The sequence below is a fragment of the Magallana gigas genome, chromosome 3 (assembly GCF_963853765.1).
Source record: "Magallana gigas chromosome 3, xbMagGiga1.1, whole genome shotgun sequence".
Classification (NCBI taxonomy): Eukaryota; Metazoa; Mollusca; class Bivalvia; order Ostreida; family Ostreidae; genus Magallana; species Magallana gigas.
Window position 1 is genome coordinate 18,011,157 of NC_088855.1, and position 21,351 is coordinate 18,032,507.

The 21,351-nt window shown below is 34.2% G+C and overlaps 1 protein-coding gene across 6 annotated transcripts; it reads right to left on the reverse strand.

Moving 5' to 3' along the window:
- Positions 1 to 360: 360 nt before the first annotated feature.
- On the reverse strand, positions 361 to 20,942 carry LOC105325867 (potassium voltage-gated channel protein Shaw). Of its 6 annotated transcripts, none has more exons than XM_011425604.4 (3): positions 20,677 to 20,942; positions 9,224 to 10,033; positions 361 to 2,612 (listed from the first exon to the last, which is right to left on the reverse strand). In XM_011425604.4, exons 1-3 carry the CDS (start codon positions 20,866 to 20,868, stop codon positions 1,569 to 1,571), a joined length of 2,046 nt encoding a protein of 681 aa, XP_011423906.1. In that variant the 5' UTR covers positions 20,869 to 20,942; the 3' UTR covers positions 361 to 1,568. The 6 variants fall into 6 exon arrangements, with proteins under 6 accessions (XP_011423906.1, XP_011423914.1, XP_065934796.1 ...); XM_011425612.4 differs by lacking the exon at positions 20,677 to 20,942 and adding an exon at positions 18,694 to 18,882; XM_066078724.1 differs by lacking the exon at positions 20,677 to 20,942 and adding an exon at positions 17,915 to 18,060.
- Positions 20,943 to 21,351: the final 409 nt, after the last annotated feature.

Sequence of the window (21,351 nt, forward strand, 5' to 3'; positions counted from 1 at the left end):
ACATAAAAGCAGCTCAGTTTTCTTTAAAATATAGACATTAAGTATAATAAATAAATGAAGGGTAACAGTTGAATTTGACACCCCTTTTTTCAGGGTGTCAATTTCAACTGTTACCCTCCCAAACAGGCACTATCTATAAGTGGCCAAAAATATCAAATTTACAATGAAGAGATTTTTATTTGAAGAATTCTAAATTTCTTTTATATACATGAATATTAATCACGTGTGTCTGAAACCATTTTCATGGTCAAATGTTTGATAATTCTGGAAGCCCAAATATTTATTTGATCGATAATTTGTTCGCCCAAATAGATGTCTCGTTAGCAACATTCAATGGAAAAGACAATCGAAAAAATCAGTGGTAATAATTTTATTGCTTGTGCAATCTTCAATATTGCAAAGAAAGACAGTTGGGTGAAAAATGTGGTATATCAAAGTTGGGAAACAACATTTTCGAGTAAAGGAGAGAAAACATCTACCAAAGGTCTAGGTAAATTAACAAAAATAACAGAATTCTTAGAATTCAAAACCAATGACAATTGCATATGGGCATTCCCAATAACTTTTTAATCCTGTTAACAACTTTTTCATTTATATTGGAATCAGAAGTTTTGCTTTCCTAATATTAAAAAATATTTACAATGTAAACTACACCGTATGTTCACTTTAATGAATTGTTTATTGAACAAAAATCAGAAGAAAAACATTAAAACTAATTGACTTGATGTTAAGGTACATGTAAATCATGTTAATAATTAAACATTAGTCTTGTCATGTTAAGGCAAATACCATAACTCGCTCATAAAATCCTTATTTTTCATTTTTTTTAAATATTTAACATAACGTTGTTAAAGAGACTTTGATGGAATATACGAGGGTTGTTCGAAAATTATTGAGACATTTACTCTTATTTCCTTGGGAAAAAAGATAAATCCTTGAAATTTCAGCAAAACGTACCATGCCAACTTTCACCATAATTCGTCACTTAGAAATAGAAATATCCGTGTTGTCTCAATAATTTCCGAACAACCCTCGTAAAACAAAATAAAATACAACTAAACTCTACCTCAAATACAATTATTAATAACCTTTAATTAAAATTCACATACATCAGTAAAGGTAGTGTATGCTTGAAAAAAAACACACACACACACACTCTCTCTCTCTCTCTCTCTCTCTCTCTCTGAGTAGATTGTTCAACCATTTTTTCCACCATAAATAAAAGAATTAACATGTAAAACTACAATGCTGTTAAACTTCTAACATAGGTAAGTAATATATAAAAGTAAATGAGTGTGCAGTATTATTGCGGAGTTAACCCCTGTCTTAAAAGACAAACGTAACAACACCTTCCTCATTCGATGTAAAATCTTAGAAATGCCCTCAGAATTGAATACGATATGCATAAACGGGGGGTAAAAACTGGAAAATTTCCTTTGATGAATATATGAGCAACAAGATTGGAATGATTTGAGAAAAAACACAAAGTTATGCATCAAACAAAACATATCTGCGGGAATTCAGTTATACACTCAAACGAACAAATAATCATGCAGATTCAACTATCCTCATCCTAGATTATTACAGTTCCCGTCTGTTTCTTGAGACTGACCGTTTTCGACAGAATCTGATATTTTGTCCTCTTTTTCATCTGCCATTGTCACTTTAATTTCTTCCACTGGACACTGAATATCCACTGAAATTCCTTCTTCGCCATCATCCTCATCTGTGTTATACGCCGTATCAAGCAATTTGGATTTTTCTCGCCCATGGCGAATGCAACCGTATTGCACGTGAGTGTAATAAAGTACAAAGTTACTGACAATGATCGGGACGGTGAAAGCAATCATCAGTAAACCGGATATTGCGCAGAGACTGCCGATGACGTAACCTGGAAAGCTAGTGGGATTCATATCACCATAACCCACCGTTGTCATGGTGATGACACTCCACCAGAACCCGATTGGAATGTTGTCATAACCACTGTCCGGTTCCGCAAAGTGAATCAAAGAGGCAAAAATGACCATCCCGATCAGGAGAAAGACAAACATGAGCAGAAGTTCGTTGAAACTTGCCTTCAAGGTGTATAGTAGAATCCATAGCCCGGGAACGTGGCGAATAAGTCGAAATATTCGACAGAGCCTCAACATGCGTAGAATAAAAATGAAATCCATGAAAGGCCAATCGTTGCCTTGAGGATTGCAAAGTTTCAAGAAAAATTCGATGTAGTCGGGAAGTATTGCAATAAAGTCTATGATATTCTGTAAGGCTGTGATGAATTGGCACTTCCTGGGACAGAACATGAACCGGGTGACGAACTCTACCGTGAAAAACGACACACAAACAAGGTCCATGATAACAAGTGCGGGATGGACCACTGTCTCATTTTTGGGGACCACCGGAACCACCGGGTCGGGGGTGGTGGTGATGTTTGATTGGCTGATCGAGTGGTTCCAAGGTCCGTGGATAGTGGAAAATGTAAACAAATCGTACAAGGTCCCGAACTCTTGGAGGAACGGCTCGTGTTTTGAGACTCGAAATAATGGGTGAGTCTCGGCACAGAATGAGAAAATGGAAAGGAATACGAATATGATTGAAATCCACGCATAGATCTGAAAGAACAAATTCAGATTCTGTACATTGGATTAAATATATTTACATTATTAAACATTTGCTATTGTATCTAGGCGAATTGACCCTATGAACACTAAATGTTTTGAGAAAAAACCCTCTATTTTTAATAGGGCTGTGGATCAAAAAGAATAAAATATCACAATGTATTGCGATGTTTTACGTAAAGCATCAATATATTTCATTTGAAAGTTTCTGGTTCCCTGTCTGAAAAATAATCGGATGTTCGTCCAATCGAATTTTTTCATACCGGGGGCTACAGACCTGTACACTACAGGTATATCATGATGTTACAAATTCTTATTATGACTACCTTCTCAACATATCCATAGGTTTTATCCTGCATTAAGATTAAAACTATTTATTTTCTCGTTCTTTTTCAGCTGAGGGTAGGGTGGGTGACATGGAAATATATCCAAAGACAACGAATGTTCAATAGAAAAACAAACAATTTTTTAAAATAGTGTGATAAATACATGCAATTTGACGTTTTCACTTTCGCTAATTATACTGGTGTAATGTAATGTCCAGAAAATCCGATTTGATTAAATAAGTCATTTTGACATTAATTAATTGACATGGGTTTTTCAATATTTCATCGACAAAACTAGCATAACGTGTTTTCAAAGTTTGCTTAAAATAGTGTGGTAAATTTCAAGACTTGAACAACAAAACTAGCAAAACATTTTTTCAAATTTATAAAAAAAAAAAATTATTAACCGCTCTCCGCCAGTCTTGTTGACAGCATTTTTTTGTGAAAATGAGTTTAGTAATGTCATCTATGTGTAAAGTATGATCTGTATACAGTGCGTAATGTGTTATACGTGACAGAGACGCGCGAACAGCGATGCTGGACAGGCGATTAGTAAAGTAACTGGATAATGACGTCATAGCGTTCTCCGGGCGTGGAGTGACCGATTTTTTCATCCTGGAAATCTGTTAGAATTGTAGGTTACCCGATCTTATTTAGCAACATATCGAGTGTTTGCGTTGAATATATCGAAATCGAGTTGTCGCTTAGCAACGTATTAAATAATGAAAACAGGTCAGGCAATAGAGTGAAAATCGTTTTGGAAAAAAAAATATTGTTGACGTCAGGGAAACATTAGTTTGTTATTATATTTAGAGTGTTTCAGCCGACGACTCATCCGATTGTTTATTTATGAAATTTAGGTAGAAACGACAAATGAATATATACATCCTGTGTATATTTACTTTTTTTATTACAATTTTTTTTTAAACAGGTATGTAAAGACAAGCTAGCGGGTCGCAAATCTGATCCTGTTTTCTTCTCTAGAAAAGAGAGGAAAAATTGGGCGTTAAGAGTAAGAAAATGACATTCATATTATATACAGACCAAAGGATGGAAACATTTTAAGGTGGAATAATACATCGTCTAAAAATGGCTGACCTGTGATCGAAACGACATTTTGGTTTTTTTAAAAGAATTTTATCGACGGTAACATATAACTTAATTCATAGCCGAGTGGATTAAGTAACGGGGATCCGTACGCTCTGTACGAACTCGCTCTGAGTTCGAACCTCGCAGGGGCTTTTGTTGTTACTTACTGAATTGATTTTTTATATTCATTTTTAATCCCCAATTTGCAATTTTTTCGCTTATTTGACATATTTATAGTTTATTTATCATTATATCTTTCATAATCTAATAATTTACAGTTAATTTTAGTGACTTTTTCCAGGTTCGTTATTCCACCTTAAGAGGGCTGGGTGGTTGTGGCCATTTTTAAACTATATTAATCTTCCTGAGACGAAGAGGTCTGTATACAGATAAAGAAAAATATTTTAAATTTTTAAAGCTAAGATATCTAAATTATTTTTTTTATAAAGGATATCGGTAGTCTATGGACAAAATATCATACAAAGAAACTCAAAGCTAGATCTGAGGGGGTAATTAACTTGCTGACCATTCGGCCTATTTAATGAGACTAGTCGTGCACTTTCAGTGGACTCATTCCCACGTTGATTTGAATAGAAATGAAAAAGCTATTGAAATAGAAGCAACACTTTACCTATTCTATCTATCTTATTGATGAGGGTTGCGACCAGCAGCGCACGTTTAATTACATGTCAGCGGTTCCTGGAAATTGTTACAGTGTAGTGTTACCTATACACAGGTGATGTATGTAATTGCATGTACAAAAAAATGTGCAATTAGAGTACGTATTAGTTTTTGCTGGTATCTTTTTTCAGGAAGAAGTTTTTGATTTCATATGAAGAATTACGGTATTTGTGGACTACGTCAGCTCGATCAATTCGATGGCATCCGAGTCTGATCCAAGTCAAGCCTTGAATACCGTGGCCGCACGGGAGATAATTTTTCCTTGTCGCTATAACGCGAGATCTGCTTGATCAACAAGCCGGGTGTAAATTTCCGTACAACCTGCTGAAGCCGGGTGTAAATAAAATGTGACGTCACAACGCAATTCTTGTTAACAAGTGTAATATAATTATGTGATGATAATGATTATTTTCTACAGCACCAAGAAAGCTAAAGTAAATTCTGGTTCTCGGTCGTTATTGTTTTGTCCATGCACAAAACATTATAAATAAGTATAATATGTATATGGAAATGCATATCAAGTGGGTTATCTTTATTTCTTTCCTTTATTTCTTTCCCCGGGGAGGGGGGGGGGGTGTTACTAGTAACTCTAGTATAACAGCATCTAAATATTTCCTGAACATTGTATTTTGAACTACTGTTCTTTACAAAAAAAATAAATTCTTTTTAAAAAAAATCAAAATATGAACTTGTACAAAATCTGATCTTCACACTTCTCCCATAATTTGAAATTTTTACCCAACTTATGACAAAATGTAATTATGTGGCTATTCAAATGAAACCTTGGTAACTCAGAACTCAGTCAGTAAGTAAATTATCAATAACATTCTCTTTTGTTTGTTTTTGACACCATTTGACAAATCCACGAAACTTCATTATTAATGAAGTCGAAAACGAGCCTATAATGGAATGTGAGTAATTTTCTAATGTAAATCTTGATTTCACGAGCAATTGTTACATAATAAAGAGTGGAAATATGTTGGAAAACTTCAATCATATAATTTGAATTACATGAGTTAATGAACACTTAATTAATCCAACAAATACCTTATTCAATTGAAAATGGTTCGCATGCTACTTGTATGCATATTCACGCGAACAATTTATAAGAATAAATGAAAAGTGCCGTTTCTCCATGTGACACTATATTGATACTAACAAGTGTCATAAACTACATTTCAAAATTGAAAATAACAGGATTGGGGGGGGGGGGGGGGGAAGGGGGTGGTCGATATACAATACAACATTTACAGCATGGCAGTAAGTACAAGTATATGTACATGTAGCCACCGCGAGGACCAAGTAAAACTGTTTGGCTCAGTTACTTGTGAGTGGTATTATTAGTATATTTTAAATATCTGAGTTGACTTCTCTCTCGCTATACTACTTAGAATGTTTATCGATAAAGAAAATTTTACACGATTTTTAAAAGCGGAAACTTTTTATGTTTAATTTCACATTTTAGCTCACCTGAGCCAAAGGCTGAAGTGAGCTTTTCTGATCAAGATTTGTCCAGTGTCTGTCTGTCGTCGTTGCTGTTGTCGTTGTTGTTGTCGTTGTTGTAAACTTTTCACATTTTCATCTTATTCTCCAAAACCACTGGACGAATTCAACCAAACTTGGAATAAAATATTCTTGGGGAAATGGCTTCCAAGTTTGTTCAAATAAAATCCAGGTCCATTTAAAGCTTTTTTGTTCTGTTATGGTCATTGTTGCTCTGAACATCTTGTTAATATTTTGAATGCATGCATGCTTTATCTAGGGGTTTTTATGCCCAACGAATTTTGAATTTACGTGTAAAGTGACATGAAAGCACAAATTTTCTTCTTTTTTTTTCTTTCATTTTTTGGGGGGAGGGGGGGGGGGGTGAAAATAGATATAGCCAAATCAAATCAAGAAATTTAATTTTCAGTCCTTTATTTGTACCAAAACGTGGGAAAACAATGTTACATGTATTTTCAGACCTTTATCTATACCAATCATTGTTTACATTATATGTATATTGATTGTTCTGGGCTTTTTTTTTTTTTTTAAATTAATTGTTTTTTTTTTTGGGGGGGGGGGGGGTGGAGGGGTGGGTGACATACATGCTGTTCGACAATTCAATTTCTGTTGTCTTCTAGATAAAATTAATGATGATGTATTGTCACAATACATGTAATATATTCGATGTTCAAATAGGCACAATTGAACAACATGTTTATTTTGTTGGAAATACTATAGTAGCATATTTCTGCCCCTACATGCAATATAAAAAATAATATCAACATGCAAGATAATTTTCTTTACATGCAGGATTGTTCTGTTGACATGTATCATCTAAATAAAACAACCCGTTTTGAAAATCGGAAAATTTACTTATTAATACCAGTGTCTTACATCTTGCACGCGAGATGCGACAATTTTTGTTGACATGCAACTAATTTATGCCAACATGCAAAATAATTATGTACACATGCAGCTCCACCATAAAACATGTAGAGTAAGACTACACAGGGCGTCGAAAACATTTGATTGTATTCAAATTAGCGATTGTAAACAAAACAACGTTGCCTTAGAAAAACATACTATAGCATTGTTCATCTTAAAGGTCTCCACCAGCCGGTTGTTTGCATATCTATTAATTATTTTTAAAGTTTTGTTTTGGTTCTAGTTTATATTAGATTTTTACACAACTAAGAAATAAACAAACCAGAAAAGACATAACAAAATAATACAATAAGGTGACCTTATGCAATATTTTTCACACTCCAATAGCCGAATAATCAATGTAACAAAATACTCTAACACATCATGTATTTGTGTTCACGATATTTTTTCACTCATTATCACTTAGTGTGTTGCAGGCATGTACTAATAGCTTACTACCACATAACCTATCAACAGACAAAACAACAAGCAACTCGGCAACAATAACTTAATCGGAAGTGTTTATGTCTATTGCCATGTAATGTTATTTTCATTTTTGATTTTTAGCGCATGACGATGTGTGCTGTAGTTTACTTTATCATGAAAAATATATATATTTTGGTATGTTGTATGTGTGTTATGTATTCGAAGACTTCAGGCATATGTTAAATTTGGACAAACTTGTCATAAATGAACGCGTTTCTAGATTCTCTAAGAAGAGAGTATAAAATAGTATAGACCCAGCACCAAGACCTTGAAGCAATCGTAGACATAAGTCAGTTGTGTACACAATCTTAATGTTTCTGGATTGAAAACACTGACAAAATTAAAATGCTATCAGGTGTCTTGATATTACGTTGTTATATAAAATTACAAATCTCAATCGTCATACTATGATAAATGGCTGACTAAACTTTGTCTTGTCTGAAATTGCTGGCCTGGCCTCGGGATCATGAAGCATTTTTAGACTCCAGTCAAAGTTTCTATCATTCATAAAAATAAAAAACAGCGTAAATATACGCTTAAATCTATAACTATTGTTTTAATATAGAGAAACATTTTATGAGCATTTAATTTTTCGATGTTTTGCAATCACAAGCTAATAAGACAGTGAAAAAATTTTGACTTTTAAAGTCTAAGACTGCTTCATGATCCTGGGGCCTGGTCCCTGGGTCGTGAATCTCTCTTAGACAGAGTTTGAAAACAGCATCTATATTGCGTTATCTTTTCATTTAGACAAAATCTAAAATACACTATAGGATTGCTTCCCTATCTGCATATTTAAGTTCTACGTATATTTTCTTTTCCAATCTATGATATACATGTAAAAGCATTCAGTAACTAAATAGAACCATTATACATGTAACAAGACCTTGGACTTTCGGTTGGACGTAGCTATCTATTTCTTGCGTCAAAACAAGTTAAAAATGACGCGGTTACAAGCGAAATATGCACCGATTGCGTAGTCTTAGCTCAAAAGCCAGACAAATCTTGTTGATTTCAAAGAGCAGTGGCTGAGTGGCCAGCAATGAAATAGACAGGCCTACGTCACATTGCTGTTTGGCACAACTACCCGAAGTCCAAGTTCTTGTTAATCAACCTTAAAAAGTCTTAATAACGATCATAATCAATTAATATAAAACCACTCCTCTAAACACACTTACCCTCTCACGATATACCAGTACATGTAACAGGTTTATATTTATACACTAATCGGAATTAAACACACAGGTAACGCCAACCAGTCTGCGGGTAAGAGCGATTTTGCCAGATGGAATGATTACAGGTGAGATATCTATTGAAAAGTATTATTAATACCCATACTACAAATAGCGCAATGTAGAGTCTTCAGAACAACACATGTGGTAATGTTTAGCCTAACAAATAAATGTGGTCACCATTTCCCTCGGATAATTTGGTGAACCTAGGATGAAGATACATACAAGTCAAAAGAGATCATTTTGTTTGGCCTCAAACACGTGCTCGGAATTTCGCGCACTTTTTCTTCTTCACATTACCTGTCAGAATTGTCACCTGTACTTACCTACATGTTATTAAACACAATAACAAAGATTTTGTACTAAAGAAATAAAGACATACCTTAGCACCTAGTGAGGTATTTGGGTTTTGAAGGAAATTCCATACTATGGCTTTGCATCGGGTCCAGAAATGAGGGCTTCGACGGTCCTTTTCCAGATGTTGTTGAGTCATGGACCTTTTTCGGTCGTATTCCAACTTTTCTAACGATTTGTTTTGAGTTTTCCATGTATTGTAAGGCTGCCAGCAACATCTTTCGATGTCCTCTTCATCTATACCCCAGTAGTCGAATTCCCTTTGCACTGCCGGACCACACAAGTACGTTGGTAGGTGAAGTTCGTCAGTCCTCAAGTAATTTAAAACAACACTAAACAACTGAGGGTCCCTATCGAAAAAGTAATCTCCCTTGCCCTCGCGGTAATACCTCCTTAGTTCTGATTGCCTGGCCAGTTTACACGTTTTTAATCTGGTCAGTGTGCTCTTGTAGGTTTCGAAAATCTGTCCTCCCACATTCAAGATAACTGTTTCTTTATTTTTGACATGCACGCTGTGTCTATAGGGGCTCCTGTGTTCATCTTCGGGGTCGTTCACGTTACATTTACTCCGGGATCGCACCACCTGTCCCCCACCACCCATCACGGAGAGGGCAGGGAACGCCATATTGCCATCGGAATTCTTTTTTTTACCTGCGTTTTCTGCCTGGAGATCGTGCTGGTTGTTTGTGGATCTCTGCGCATCACAATTGACGCAATTATTGGTTTCTTCTTCACTTTCATCCGAGTGCGGTCTCATGAGCCGGGTAGGCTTATGGCTGACACATTGCTTTCTCCGTTTCGTCGACTCCCGAGATAACGGGATGGACGTTCGTCGAGCCTGAGAAGGAAAGGCAGTGAGACAATAATTCATCATTGATCAAATTCTCTCTAAACAATTACCACACTTAATTTAAAATATTCCACATTTGAATTTTTTTTTTCAATGAGATTCACATTTTCTTCTCCCGAGACTGCGGGTCCGAGGTGTTTTGTAAAAACGAGAAAAAACCCAAAAACGTCATTTGTTTGGCATTTAACTGCAGAAGTTCGCTTTATTCCATCAGGCAGAATTGTTCACACTTATATATACCCACTTTCTTCAGACATTCCAAGTGATGCAATTAATAATTTTAATTAGCACCAGAATATGATTGTCATATTATGCATTTTCTTCTATAGATGCGTACACGGGTATTCTTACTGAAGAATCAGACGGCCAAAGTAAAGCTTTTGCTTGGGATATTTCTATATCATTGCACCGGATTGACGCGGGTAACCCATACAAACAAGGCCAAGCGAACTAATTCTGCGATACTATCTGATCTCTGGCGCCCCCAAATAAAACTGGGCATAATGTTGTTATTAGAGGCTCTATAAGTTGATCCACAAAACGGTCCCTGGTTTTTTGTGTGCTTTTCCTGGCCGATTACATTTATTTTGGGGGTGTCTTTATGATATCAAGTAATTCAATTCCACACCTCTTTGGGAGCTAGCTGTTCTTATTGGTTGCTTTTAGTGACCCCTACAGTATTAAAATATTCACTGCAGTCGCTTAGGGAATGGAATTGAAGAGTATTTATGGGTCGGTATAATCATTCGATTATGTTACTTTGGCTAATTCACTGTTTAATAATTCTCCAAAGCTTTCATTTGGTTCCTCAGATAATGAAATAGATAATTCTGGTGTTAGATATACAGCACTACTAACACCCCCCCCCCCCCCACACACACACACACGCGCGCGCGCGTTTTGTCTTACTCTTACAGAGAAAATGATTTAACATATATACAATAACATTTATGTTTTATGGATGTTTTCATACAATTACTCATAAAAAAAATGAAAAAATTATTTGAGGATTATGGATAAGAAACAGAAAATTCGTCTGATGTGCCACAAGCGAGTTGGTGAGACGTCTAATGATATTGTGTGTTTGTTGGTGCAGCACTCGATGAGGAAAACAGCGCGGGAACCTGATTGGAGACGACAGATCTATGGTTTTGTGGCAAGGTAGTTAATTATCGGCGGATATATTTTATATTGTTGTTGTTTTGTTATTGTTCTAGCTGACCAAACAGGCGCAATCAACAGGGGCTCAAAACTTGCACGAACATTCCCGATCAAGTTGATTGATTTACTATAAAACTGTCCAATTCTGAGCCTTTGAGTGCTTTGACTATGAAAAAGTTTAAAAAGTTACTTTTCGCATGTACTTAATTAGCGCTAGAACATGTGTACTTAATAACTAAAATGCTAAAAATAGTTAAGATTTATTACTCCATATCATTAACACAGTGCGAATATAATAATGAAAAAAAACTTTATTATCGTCTTTCCTATCTATCTGTAATGAAAAACAACTGTTGTATTCTTCTACTAATATTAGCCGTATGTTTCTATCCGTTCGCTTTGATACAAAAACATGTATAGATATACATGTTTAATACATGCAAACTTATATAAGCGGTGTCAAAACTACAATGTAACATACGGGTCTCTGACGTAATTTACATTCCGGTCTACATCTGGTTTTGATATTGATGAGTAGAGTGGTGTTAATTTTGCAGCGGATACCTGTATATTGCACAAAATAAACACATTTTGGTAATTCAATCACATTTCCGAATTAGCGGGAGAAATAAATTTCGATTTAAAGACTTACTTCATTCTCCATTTCTAAACGTCCTTATAAAGCAATCTTCACGTGAAATTAACCTCTCCTTGTCTAATTTTAAAATGATTTGCATAAATTTAAAGTGCATACCAAAAAAACAAGATTAGATGTGTAAATAAGATTAAGAAGGGATTAGACGATGGGGATTCGATTTTAAAGGGCGATTATGTGTATTTGGAGATAGGGTGGGAAAGATATAAAAATTTCTACCTTGTCAACATCTTGCCATCATACTTCTCGGCAGTACAAAAGCAGAAGCCACCATAATTGTGTATTTAAAAAGAAATGCAGCGATATGTGTATACGCGTAAGATTTATATAATAAGGGCAATTCTGAGAGCGCGCGTGTGTGTACGTAATTATTTCCTCACAGTTCATGCACTTTGCTGCTATGTCTCTTGGCACGGACTAAAAGTATAGCAGGGGCTGACCTCGGGTGACGGGTCAACGGATGGTGAAAGATATTCTAGGTGCATGTATAAAAGATCAAGAATATGTATTTACCTATTGAAAAAAAAATGATCAAAATCTTATCGAAGAAAATAGTTATGATATTGCTTTTATTTCTTGTCTCGGAACGGCAGTGGGCATCATTGATCTAAAATAATTTAAACAATAAAATGTTTTCTTTTGTGGTTCATATAAGTATGAAAGTAATGAGCATTGCAGTCAAACATAATGATGTCGGCGGGTTCTTTTTACTTCATATATAATATTTTTTTTCTGCAGTCATCACTTCCTTTTTAGTCCGTATGAACCCCTGATGAAGAAAGGATTGCATTCTCTTTATTTATATTTCTCTCTGAATATTCATGTAAAGTGTGTAAAAAGTTTTAATATATTGCTACGTTCAGTCAGAACGTTAAGGAAGGAGTCTTCTCATTATCGGACATACTTCTCATAAGAAGAAATTCATGAAATTTTGACACAGTCAAACAGATCATGTAATTTAAAAGAAATGATTTTGTCAGTTTAATTAAATTTGACCATCATGTTTTCGCATAAAGGTCAGGTGAAGGTCACTATCTTTTCCCTCAAATTAAAGGGTGATAAAAATAAATGTAGTTATCTATAGTTAAGTAGACATATGTTTAAGATATGAAGTTTCTAATGATCAATGAAATGATAGAATATCAGAAAGTCTTTTAGATTATTTAACTAAATTGTAATAAATATTTAAACTAAAATCGATTTTGCTTAGCTCGCATTTCCTCTAATTTTCTTAAATTTTAAAGAAATTTTGATTATTTTTTTATGCTTCCAATAATAAAATATTTCTAATTTTTACATATTATGAAGATTAATAAAAAGATATAAATTGGCAGAAAAGCTAATAAAATTACTATTTAACAAGAGAGAAAATCCGATTTTCGTGATTTTTTTTACACAAATCTATTTATACAATGCTGAATAGACTCATGAATCTACAGCAACTCTGACTTGCAAAAAACATGTGATAATTTCCCATGCCAATGTTCCGCCAAAAATATAGTCCTTGTTAGATTCTTAACGTTAATTACTATTTCTACGCCAAGTTGTTTGATAGTAAAAAAAAAAAAGGAAGAAAGAAAATATATTTTGATTTTCTTTTATCTTAATTTAATGAACTTTATTAATTTAATTCACTTTTAAAAATTCGAAAACCAGAGAAAACTCCTTCCTTAAAAAAGAGCATTTTATTCGATACATGTACATGTATAAAATACATGCCCGTGTTCATGTATTTAGATCATACTGTTATAATTAAATTTCGAACGATCACGAAATCATCCTCGCATGGTCACCATCGAACATACAAAACAAAATTATTCGTGCATTTTCCATACGTTGTTACGTAATAAACTGAACATTGCTAAATGATGCAAATGATGAAAGAGACTGTCGTCTAAGTTCCCTGTTCAAATCTAGATAGCAACATAGCGGACCTTTTCATTGCATTACATGTATCAATAAAGTAAATTTAGAATATAAAAATGTTTTTGTCCTTGGGATAAAATTAAAAACGCCCACTTAGGTTGATTATCTATATTAACTGTCTAGTAAATTGTCGGATGTGTTAAACAGTCGCCAGTCAGACTTAATAAAGAATGATATTTTAATGATCCAAAACATTATTTTTTTCTTTTTATATAGAATATCCAATCCATATATAAATTTTGCGATTTCAAAACATGGTCTAGACAATTTTTCATAAGCCCAAGAGAATTCACTGTTATGATTTTGCAATGGTCTCACGTGCACATATACATGTATACATGTATACATATATACACGTGTTTGTAATCCAATATTCTGCAATAATCTCTGTAAATAGTGTCTGACATTTCATGCTTTTACAGATTGCTCATAATGAAGGTCTCGTTATCACAGTTATGGGCTGCTGTCGTCTGGATTTGTCACTGCATCAAGTTCACACAGAACAACAAGTAAAATTATAACCACGATCACTTTCTATTCATTTTTTAATTCTTTGAAACCAAAACGAAAGGAATTTTAGTTGACTTTCTGACAAATTTTGAAAAAAGAAATTTTTGAAAATTACATCAAATTCGTGTCTTAATTGGGGTATTATCCTACTCCCCCATCTCTCTCTCTCTCTCTCTCTCTCTCTCTTAAAAAAATAATGAAAAAGACAATAATAAGTAAGCATTCTTAACAATTCAAAAATAATTGTAACATTCTTACTGTATATCAATAACTTAACTCCTCCTCTAGAGAGCGGATTTTGCAAGTTCCGCGGCTAGGGGGTTACATGTAAGAACAAAGGCACCGGAGACAGCTCAATAGCCAAAGAGGTGGGTGCATAAGTGCACAGATGTACCACTTGTTTATGCAGGATTAAAAGTAACAGGGCCGAAACCTTCCAGCAATCAGACACACGCAAATGTATATATAATGCCCATGCGTCACGAATCTAGCTTCTTCAGAAAAAAAAAGAGAAGAGAAGTTATGCAAGAAGCGCGATCTGATCTAATGCTTGTTATCGTTTGATGAATCCGTTGTTGTGTCTGTCATAAATGACGGTGTTCCTTCAAGATGGGATCTAACGATAGCATATACTATGAAGTGACGGCCTTACCCTTGAAAGAAAGAAAAGAAAGAAAAGTAAAATTAACTAAACTTCATGAAAATGAAAACTTTTTCCATACCTTGGAGCATAAACACGATTCACATCTAGCCGTGGTAACCAAATTAAAATCCATATTTTGAATTAGAAACATCATAATAGAGAGCCATACAGGATTGGTCAATTAGAGAGTCCTGATTTCGAAGTAAAATTGTCGTCCGGCGCCATAATTTTTTGGTCAAAATGTCAATTTCTCTCAGTCGTCGCCGAAACCTATACCACACTTGTTGTCTGCCGTACTATTAGGGGACAATTTCGGTACAATCATGTTGACTGAGGAGAGAATGTGTACACTCAGAGTTTGTCTGGCGCAGGAACAAAAACTTTATGACAGGAGTGCTTCTTGAATGTGGCGCGACTTTTACTGTGTAGAATGTAAACAGATGTGATCAAAGGCGAGGATTCAACTTTTTATCGCCCCAAACAATGACGGTCAATTTTTGGGAAATTTTTTTGCAAGGGGGGGGGGGGCTAGAGTTGACGGAAAATAATTTTAAAACACTTGTTCTGGTCTCTGTTGTTACGTAAAACTATTGCACAATGCAACACGTATCTTGTTCCGTTTATGCAAGCATTATATTTTAAAAAGTAATAAGAAAATAGATATACATGTACATTGCACATATATATACGCGGGAAGAGGAAAATATGGGATAATATATCCATGATTGCACTATCCGGAAAGGGAAGTATTACGTGTATGGTGAAACTGTCAAAGATTTAAACTTCGATTATCAAATTTCGTTGGTGAAACTGTCAAAGATTTAATCTTTTATTATTTAAAATTCGTTAACAAAATTTAGCTACATGTAACCATGACCATGAGCATCTTCTTGGAGCGGATAAACTGTGTGGTTAAAACCTGTGCATAATTATTATTAAATATAGCTTTGATAAGAGAGGCAACTTGCAATGATAGCTCTTACAATCTGATCTACTGGATCGGATCAATGCATTTAATTATTATATAATTAGAGTGTAGAATCGTTATTTTTTTTAAACAGGCGTTTAATTTCAAACTCATCGAGAAAAAAAATAATTTTAAGAGACTCCTGCGTATTCCACATAGTGAATCTATATTTTGCAGAAAAAATGGAGTCAAAAACGAATGTTATACATGTCTCCTTCAAAATTCTATTTAGTTCTTTTTAGTGGACTTGTTAAGGAAATTGTTTTATGTCAATTGCGTGATGAATATTATTAACCGAATACCAGTTTACATAGAGAGAGAGTTCTCTTTTGCAGTTCTGTATGAATATAATTAAGGAAATATTTAATAAAAGAATGGGTAAAAACCCACATTTTGAAAAAAAAGTTTACTAGAATTTTATTGACCGTCCAACAGAACACACAAAGAGTATGTGTGCAAAAGACGTGTATGTCTTTTAATGTATATTGAATTATATATATATATATAATTATATCCGGAAATAATGGCAAATCAATTTCCTTGACAAATATCTGCAATGAGTTTTAGGGGCTTTTGATTGTTTTCTTTTATTATATCGTAGCTCGTCGGCAAAACTCTTAGCCTAGTATATGTATGTGAGGACACAAACGTGTATTTCATATAGATGAATGAACACGTCTTGTAAAATATAGATTGTAGAATGAATTCCCAATGTTCAAAAAGCGAAAACAATTCTTAACTATTTCTGAAAAACTCTCTCTCTCTCTCTCTCTCTCTCTCTCTCTCTCTCTCTCTCTCTCTCTCTCTCTCTCTCTCTCTCTCTCTCTCTCTCTCTCTCTCTCTCGTGCTATAGTTAGTCCGTTCATTATATATTACAACTTTGTATTTCTAATAATCTTAATTAATTTTACCTCATTTCCATTCGTGTGTGTACTCTGTAAATTAGTTGTAAGAATCAAAGTACTGAAGTATTGACGGGAGCTGAATTCATTAAGGAGGCTGGGGGTCGAAATATAATGTAATATAAAACCATCAGATTTATTTGAAAATTTTATATTCGATTTCTGAAGCTATTAACTACTTTTTGATAAAGAAAAATGTCATATATTTTAATATAAAATTTTATCATTTTCTATTATTTTTATATGGAGCTCTTCTTTTAAAGGAGATCAATATTGTCTAAAATGGCAGGCACCCCCCAGCCCCCTTAATAATCTTCTTTTTTTTCAAAATCAACGATATGTAATTTCACATGGCAAGTAGTTTCTTTTCTGAATTTGAATAATTACGCATATTTACCCACGAATATTCCGGGTTAAATGTCATAAAATGGCAAAATATCATCGATTCACATTTTGCTTAATTACTCAATATTTGTAAATACCTCAGGATTCAAACGATGTTCATTCAAAAGTATGAAAAATTTCCAAGATTTAAATTTCTCCTTTGTAACGCCCCCCCAAACTTATCTGGTTTTAATAAACGACTATAAAATGTCAAAAACCCAAAAAACTAATAGATTTCTACGGTGTATTGTAACAGATCCGAATGATAACGTACGTTAAAAAAGTTGTGCGAGGAAATTCGAGTGACTTCCGAATGGGGAAAAGATGTCAACATTCCCCATTATAAATCTCCGTAAGTTATCAGTTTTAGTTGCTGTGAATTTTTCCAAGTAAAACTTTATCATGTGTGAATTAATCCTCTTGGATATTTTCTCTTTAATCTATTTCAATTGCACTTATTTCACATGTAAAAGTAATTTATTGTATCTTTTTTAAAATCGTCCAAATATGCTGCATAAATACCTTATAATTAGATTTATAATTTATGATATCGTCAGATCTAACTTTTCATTGATTTATGTTTTTTATAAATATGCGAGCACAAAGGAAATATGCTATCTTTTTAGCTATGAGACCACTTTTAGTATTGTTAATTATTTTTACACAAAAAACATTGTTGACAATTCTAAACGTCGAAAAATGATTGAAGTTTGCTACTTACAGAAAATTCGTTTCCCATAGCGAGTAGATACGTTGTATAATCCAACTGTACAGAGTTCCAGTTTATCGAAAAGTTCTATTTCTCAATTTAACATGATTTACACAATATTTACGTTTTTAAAAAATTGTTTGACAACGTGATGTTGTAAAATTAAATTACGGGTATGAACAAGTAAATGTATAATGTAAACTTCTTCACAGTGAATGACTTTGAAAGACTTTAAATAGGTCGCTCTAATTCGACTTTCCGATGACTGTCAGTACAAACCAAATGTGGCTCTTTTATAAAAATGCTAGTCATTTAAATCAAGGGAGGAAGATGGGGGGGGGGGGCCTACACAACAAACTAAACCACGTGAAATACCCGAAAATACAGGACATATTTGAGCAAGCAGTGATGCGACCGTTTTATTCAAATTGTGCCCTATTTTTTATTTAATCTAGTCGGCACTATTTCGTTAACAGATTTGATGAAATATTTTGTGCTCGAATTTAGTCAACTTGAACAGTATCTTATGATAGAAACTTTAAATTCTAAGCGCATCAGGGGTGGCCGTTTGTTATTTATGTTTATACATGTGTTGAACTCTACAGTCAGAAACAGTTAATGATGTCAAATAAGAAAAAATAAAGAACTAATTAAACAAGATAAATCACATTTTAGCGCTGCAGAGCGTGGGAGAGAGGTCATGAGACTGGAAATGGGGGTTAGGGTGGTTACTGGGAATGATTGTAGCACCGGGGGGTTAGTCATTAATTGTTTATAGCATTTTCACTTACTTTGCGTTTCGAAGGATTCAGCTCAGTCTCAGAGTCGCTGGCGCTGTAATCAGAATGGGCGGTTGGACTCAAACCACCCTGACATAGACCTGTTCGGGCCAGCAATCCTATGTTTAGCTGGTTAGCCATTGCTCAATTTCAATGAAAGCCTTTTCATGTCAAAAAGAGGGATTTAACACTCGCGAAAGATTTTCAGAGAAAAACCGCACAGATAACAACATTTTTTAAAGGTGTTGCGTCATATTTTTTGCTTGACTTCCTCCGGGATTTTTTTTCGTCTATATAGACTCAAATTAACAGACAAAAAAAGAAAACGATTGACTAGGTCGGGTTATTTATAAATACAATAGCTTTGACACTAAATGGAATAAAATGCATGTTTCGTTAACTATTATGTTTCGGATATGTGACGCACATGTTATAATTACAAATTTGACGTTAATTTGATAATGACATTATGAGTGACATGCATGTTGTCATAAGCAAGTTAAGCTCGCTCTCCTTACTCTGCAACTAAATACAAGTGTATATAGTACATAAGTAATGCACTATTCATATATGTTTATACCTGTTTTTGAATCACAATAAATGTACAGTAGAATCGAAAAATAGAGAGAGAGATAGAAAGAGAGAGAGATAAATAAATATCAAAAATAACTTTATGAATATCTCTTTTGAAAATGTTAATAAACTTATCATCTTAAATTATCTTTACGACAACTTTAGAAAAGGAACTGGATAAAAAAAATCTTATACCAATATTTATTTGCATACACAAAAATATCGAGGAAAACAGATAGAATTATTGGCGGTCATGGTCCATGGTCGAATTCGATGTCTTTTTTGTTGTTGTTGTTGTTTGCTTACCAAAGTTTTGGGGTTGAGAGCCAAACTATTAATTACTCCCGGCTCCAAAATATTCAGACAAACTAGCCTCGGTCTTCAGAAAGGTCTCCCGGTTTACCAAAAGTCAGAGAAAGTATATTGGGTAAATAATCAACACGAACAGACCAAGAGCATGCAGTCGCAAGTTAAGGATCTTTTGCTGCAGTCAATACACACCAGGACGTTTTATCTGTTGTCTCACGCATTTAGACAATTTCCAAAAACTGTTACAACACTGATCGTATATATACAGATAAAAACAGGTCCCATCTGATGAAATTTCATAAAAAAGTTATAAATTCATTGATATTTTGTTTTTGTTGTTTCAGGCTATTTTGTCTGTCCTATAATACTTCGACCACGATCCTAGGTTTTATTATTTGATTATATATGTATTACATAATATTCATCTCCCACTTTATTCAGCATGCTCCAATATTTATCACGCAATATTTTGTTCTTGAAAAATGATTTTTCGGCATATCTTAGTACGTATTTTTTTAACCATCGAGGTTATATTAAATCTATATTTCTTATTTATGTATTTTTAATTCACATCAAAATTAGGATTACAAGCTCTTTTGAGCTCTTCTAATTTATTCATTTTTCTTGAAAAATGTAAGATAAAAAAAAACACATTGTTCTGTGAAAAAAACCCCAAAATGCGTTATTTCGCGGTCCTGCGATAATTCGTCCTTTTCGTGTGGATTTGACTTTGTTCACCACACATGTACAGACGTTCACTTTATACTAGTACTTGAAGAAATAGTGACTTTTGTTATTTTAAAACCAGCACTACTAGTCTGAATGCAGGAGAATTTCATAGAAGCAATTATTCTCCTCATAATGATTATACTTTATTATAGTGATTTTGTTACAATACTATTTTCCCAACAGCAAATTTAAATGCTTCACATATCACACAACAAACGACTTTGTATATTCATGTATTAAACTTCTTGTATGACAGAGCTACTGGTACATGTACATACACTAGTAGATCTTAATAGATGTAACTTGGTCCATTGCACATATAAACAACACAATAGGACATGCAGTTTAGAGACCCACCAAAAACAACGTGAATGGTAAGATTACCTTAATGAAGGTGGTGTCTTGGAGCAGCATCTCCTCCCCCTCTTCGTGGACAGATTTAGGATTAACGTTATATCGGCTGAGTTTGATCTTGTGTCTGCTGGTCCTGTTCATCTGAATGACATCTTCCAGGTCTTGGACACGTGAGTTGGGGCGGAAGGTCCGACACCCGACTCCGTGCAGTATCATTGTCATTGATATGACGTCAGTAATCTGAACTTGGTGACGTGACCAGAAGTATTCAGGCAGAATTTCAATAAGAAAGTGCTTATTTACACCATTTTCAAAATATATATTTTGCCTCAATGCCAGTAATCTCCAATTCTTTTTTATTGGTTCCTAAAAGTATGTTAGAATTCGATAAAAAAAACTATTCACACAATCAACAGTTTCTTCTGAAGGGACCATGACAACTTACTTACATAAAGTTGTCTGTAACTCCTCATAACACCGAAAAAATCCGACCCAAACAAGATCCACAGCACATTCTGCGGGTGTGTTACCGAATATGGGGCTTGCGCAATGGGCGACTTTCATTTGTAGGGTGCATTTGGGACCACCATTTATCTAACCAGAACAGTTTTGGTGGAAGTTAATTTCCAAAACTAGGAGTCATTGATCGGTATTGCTCGTAATTCGAGAAAGAACAGAGTTATATTACCCACGAGATCGGCATCA

Coding starts and splice junctions, on each gene's coding strand:
- LOC105325867 (XM_011425604.4), bottom strand. CDS start 20,868: ATGACAATGATACTGCACGGAGTCGGGTGTCGGACCTTCCGCCCCAAC. Junction 10,034..20,676: donor AAGACACCACCTTCATTAAG/GTAATCTTACCA, acceptor TTTCCTTCTCAG/GCTCGACGAACGTCCATCCC. Junction 2,613..9,223: donor ATACCTCACTAGGTGCTAAG/GTATGTCTTTAT, acceptor TTGTTCTTTCAG/ATCTATGCGTGGATTTCAAT.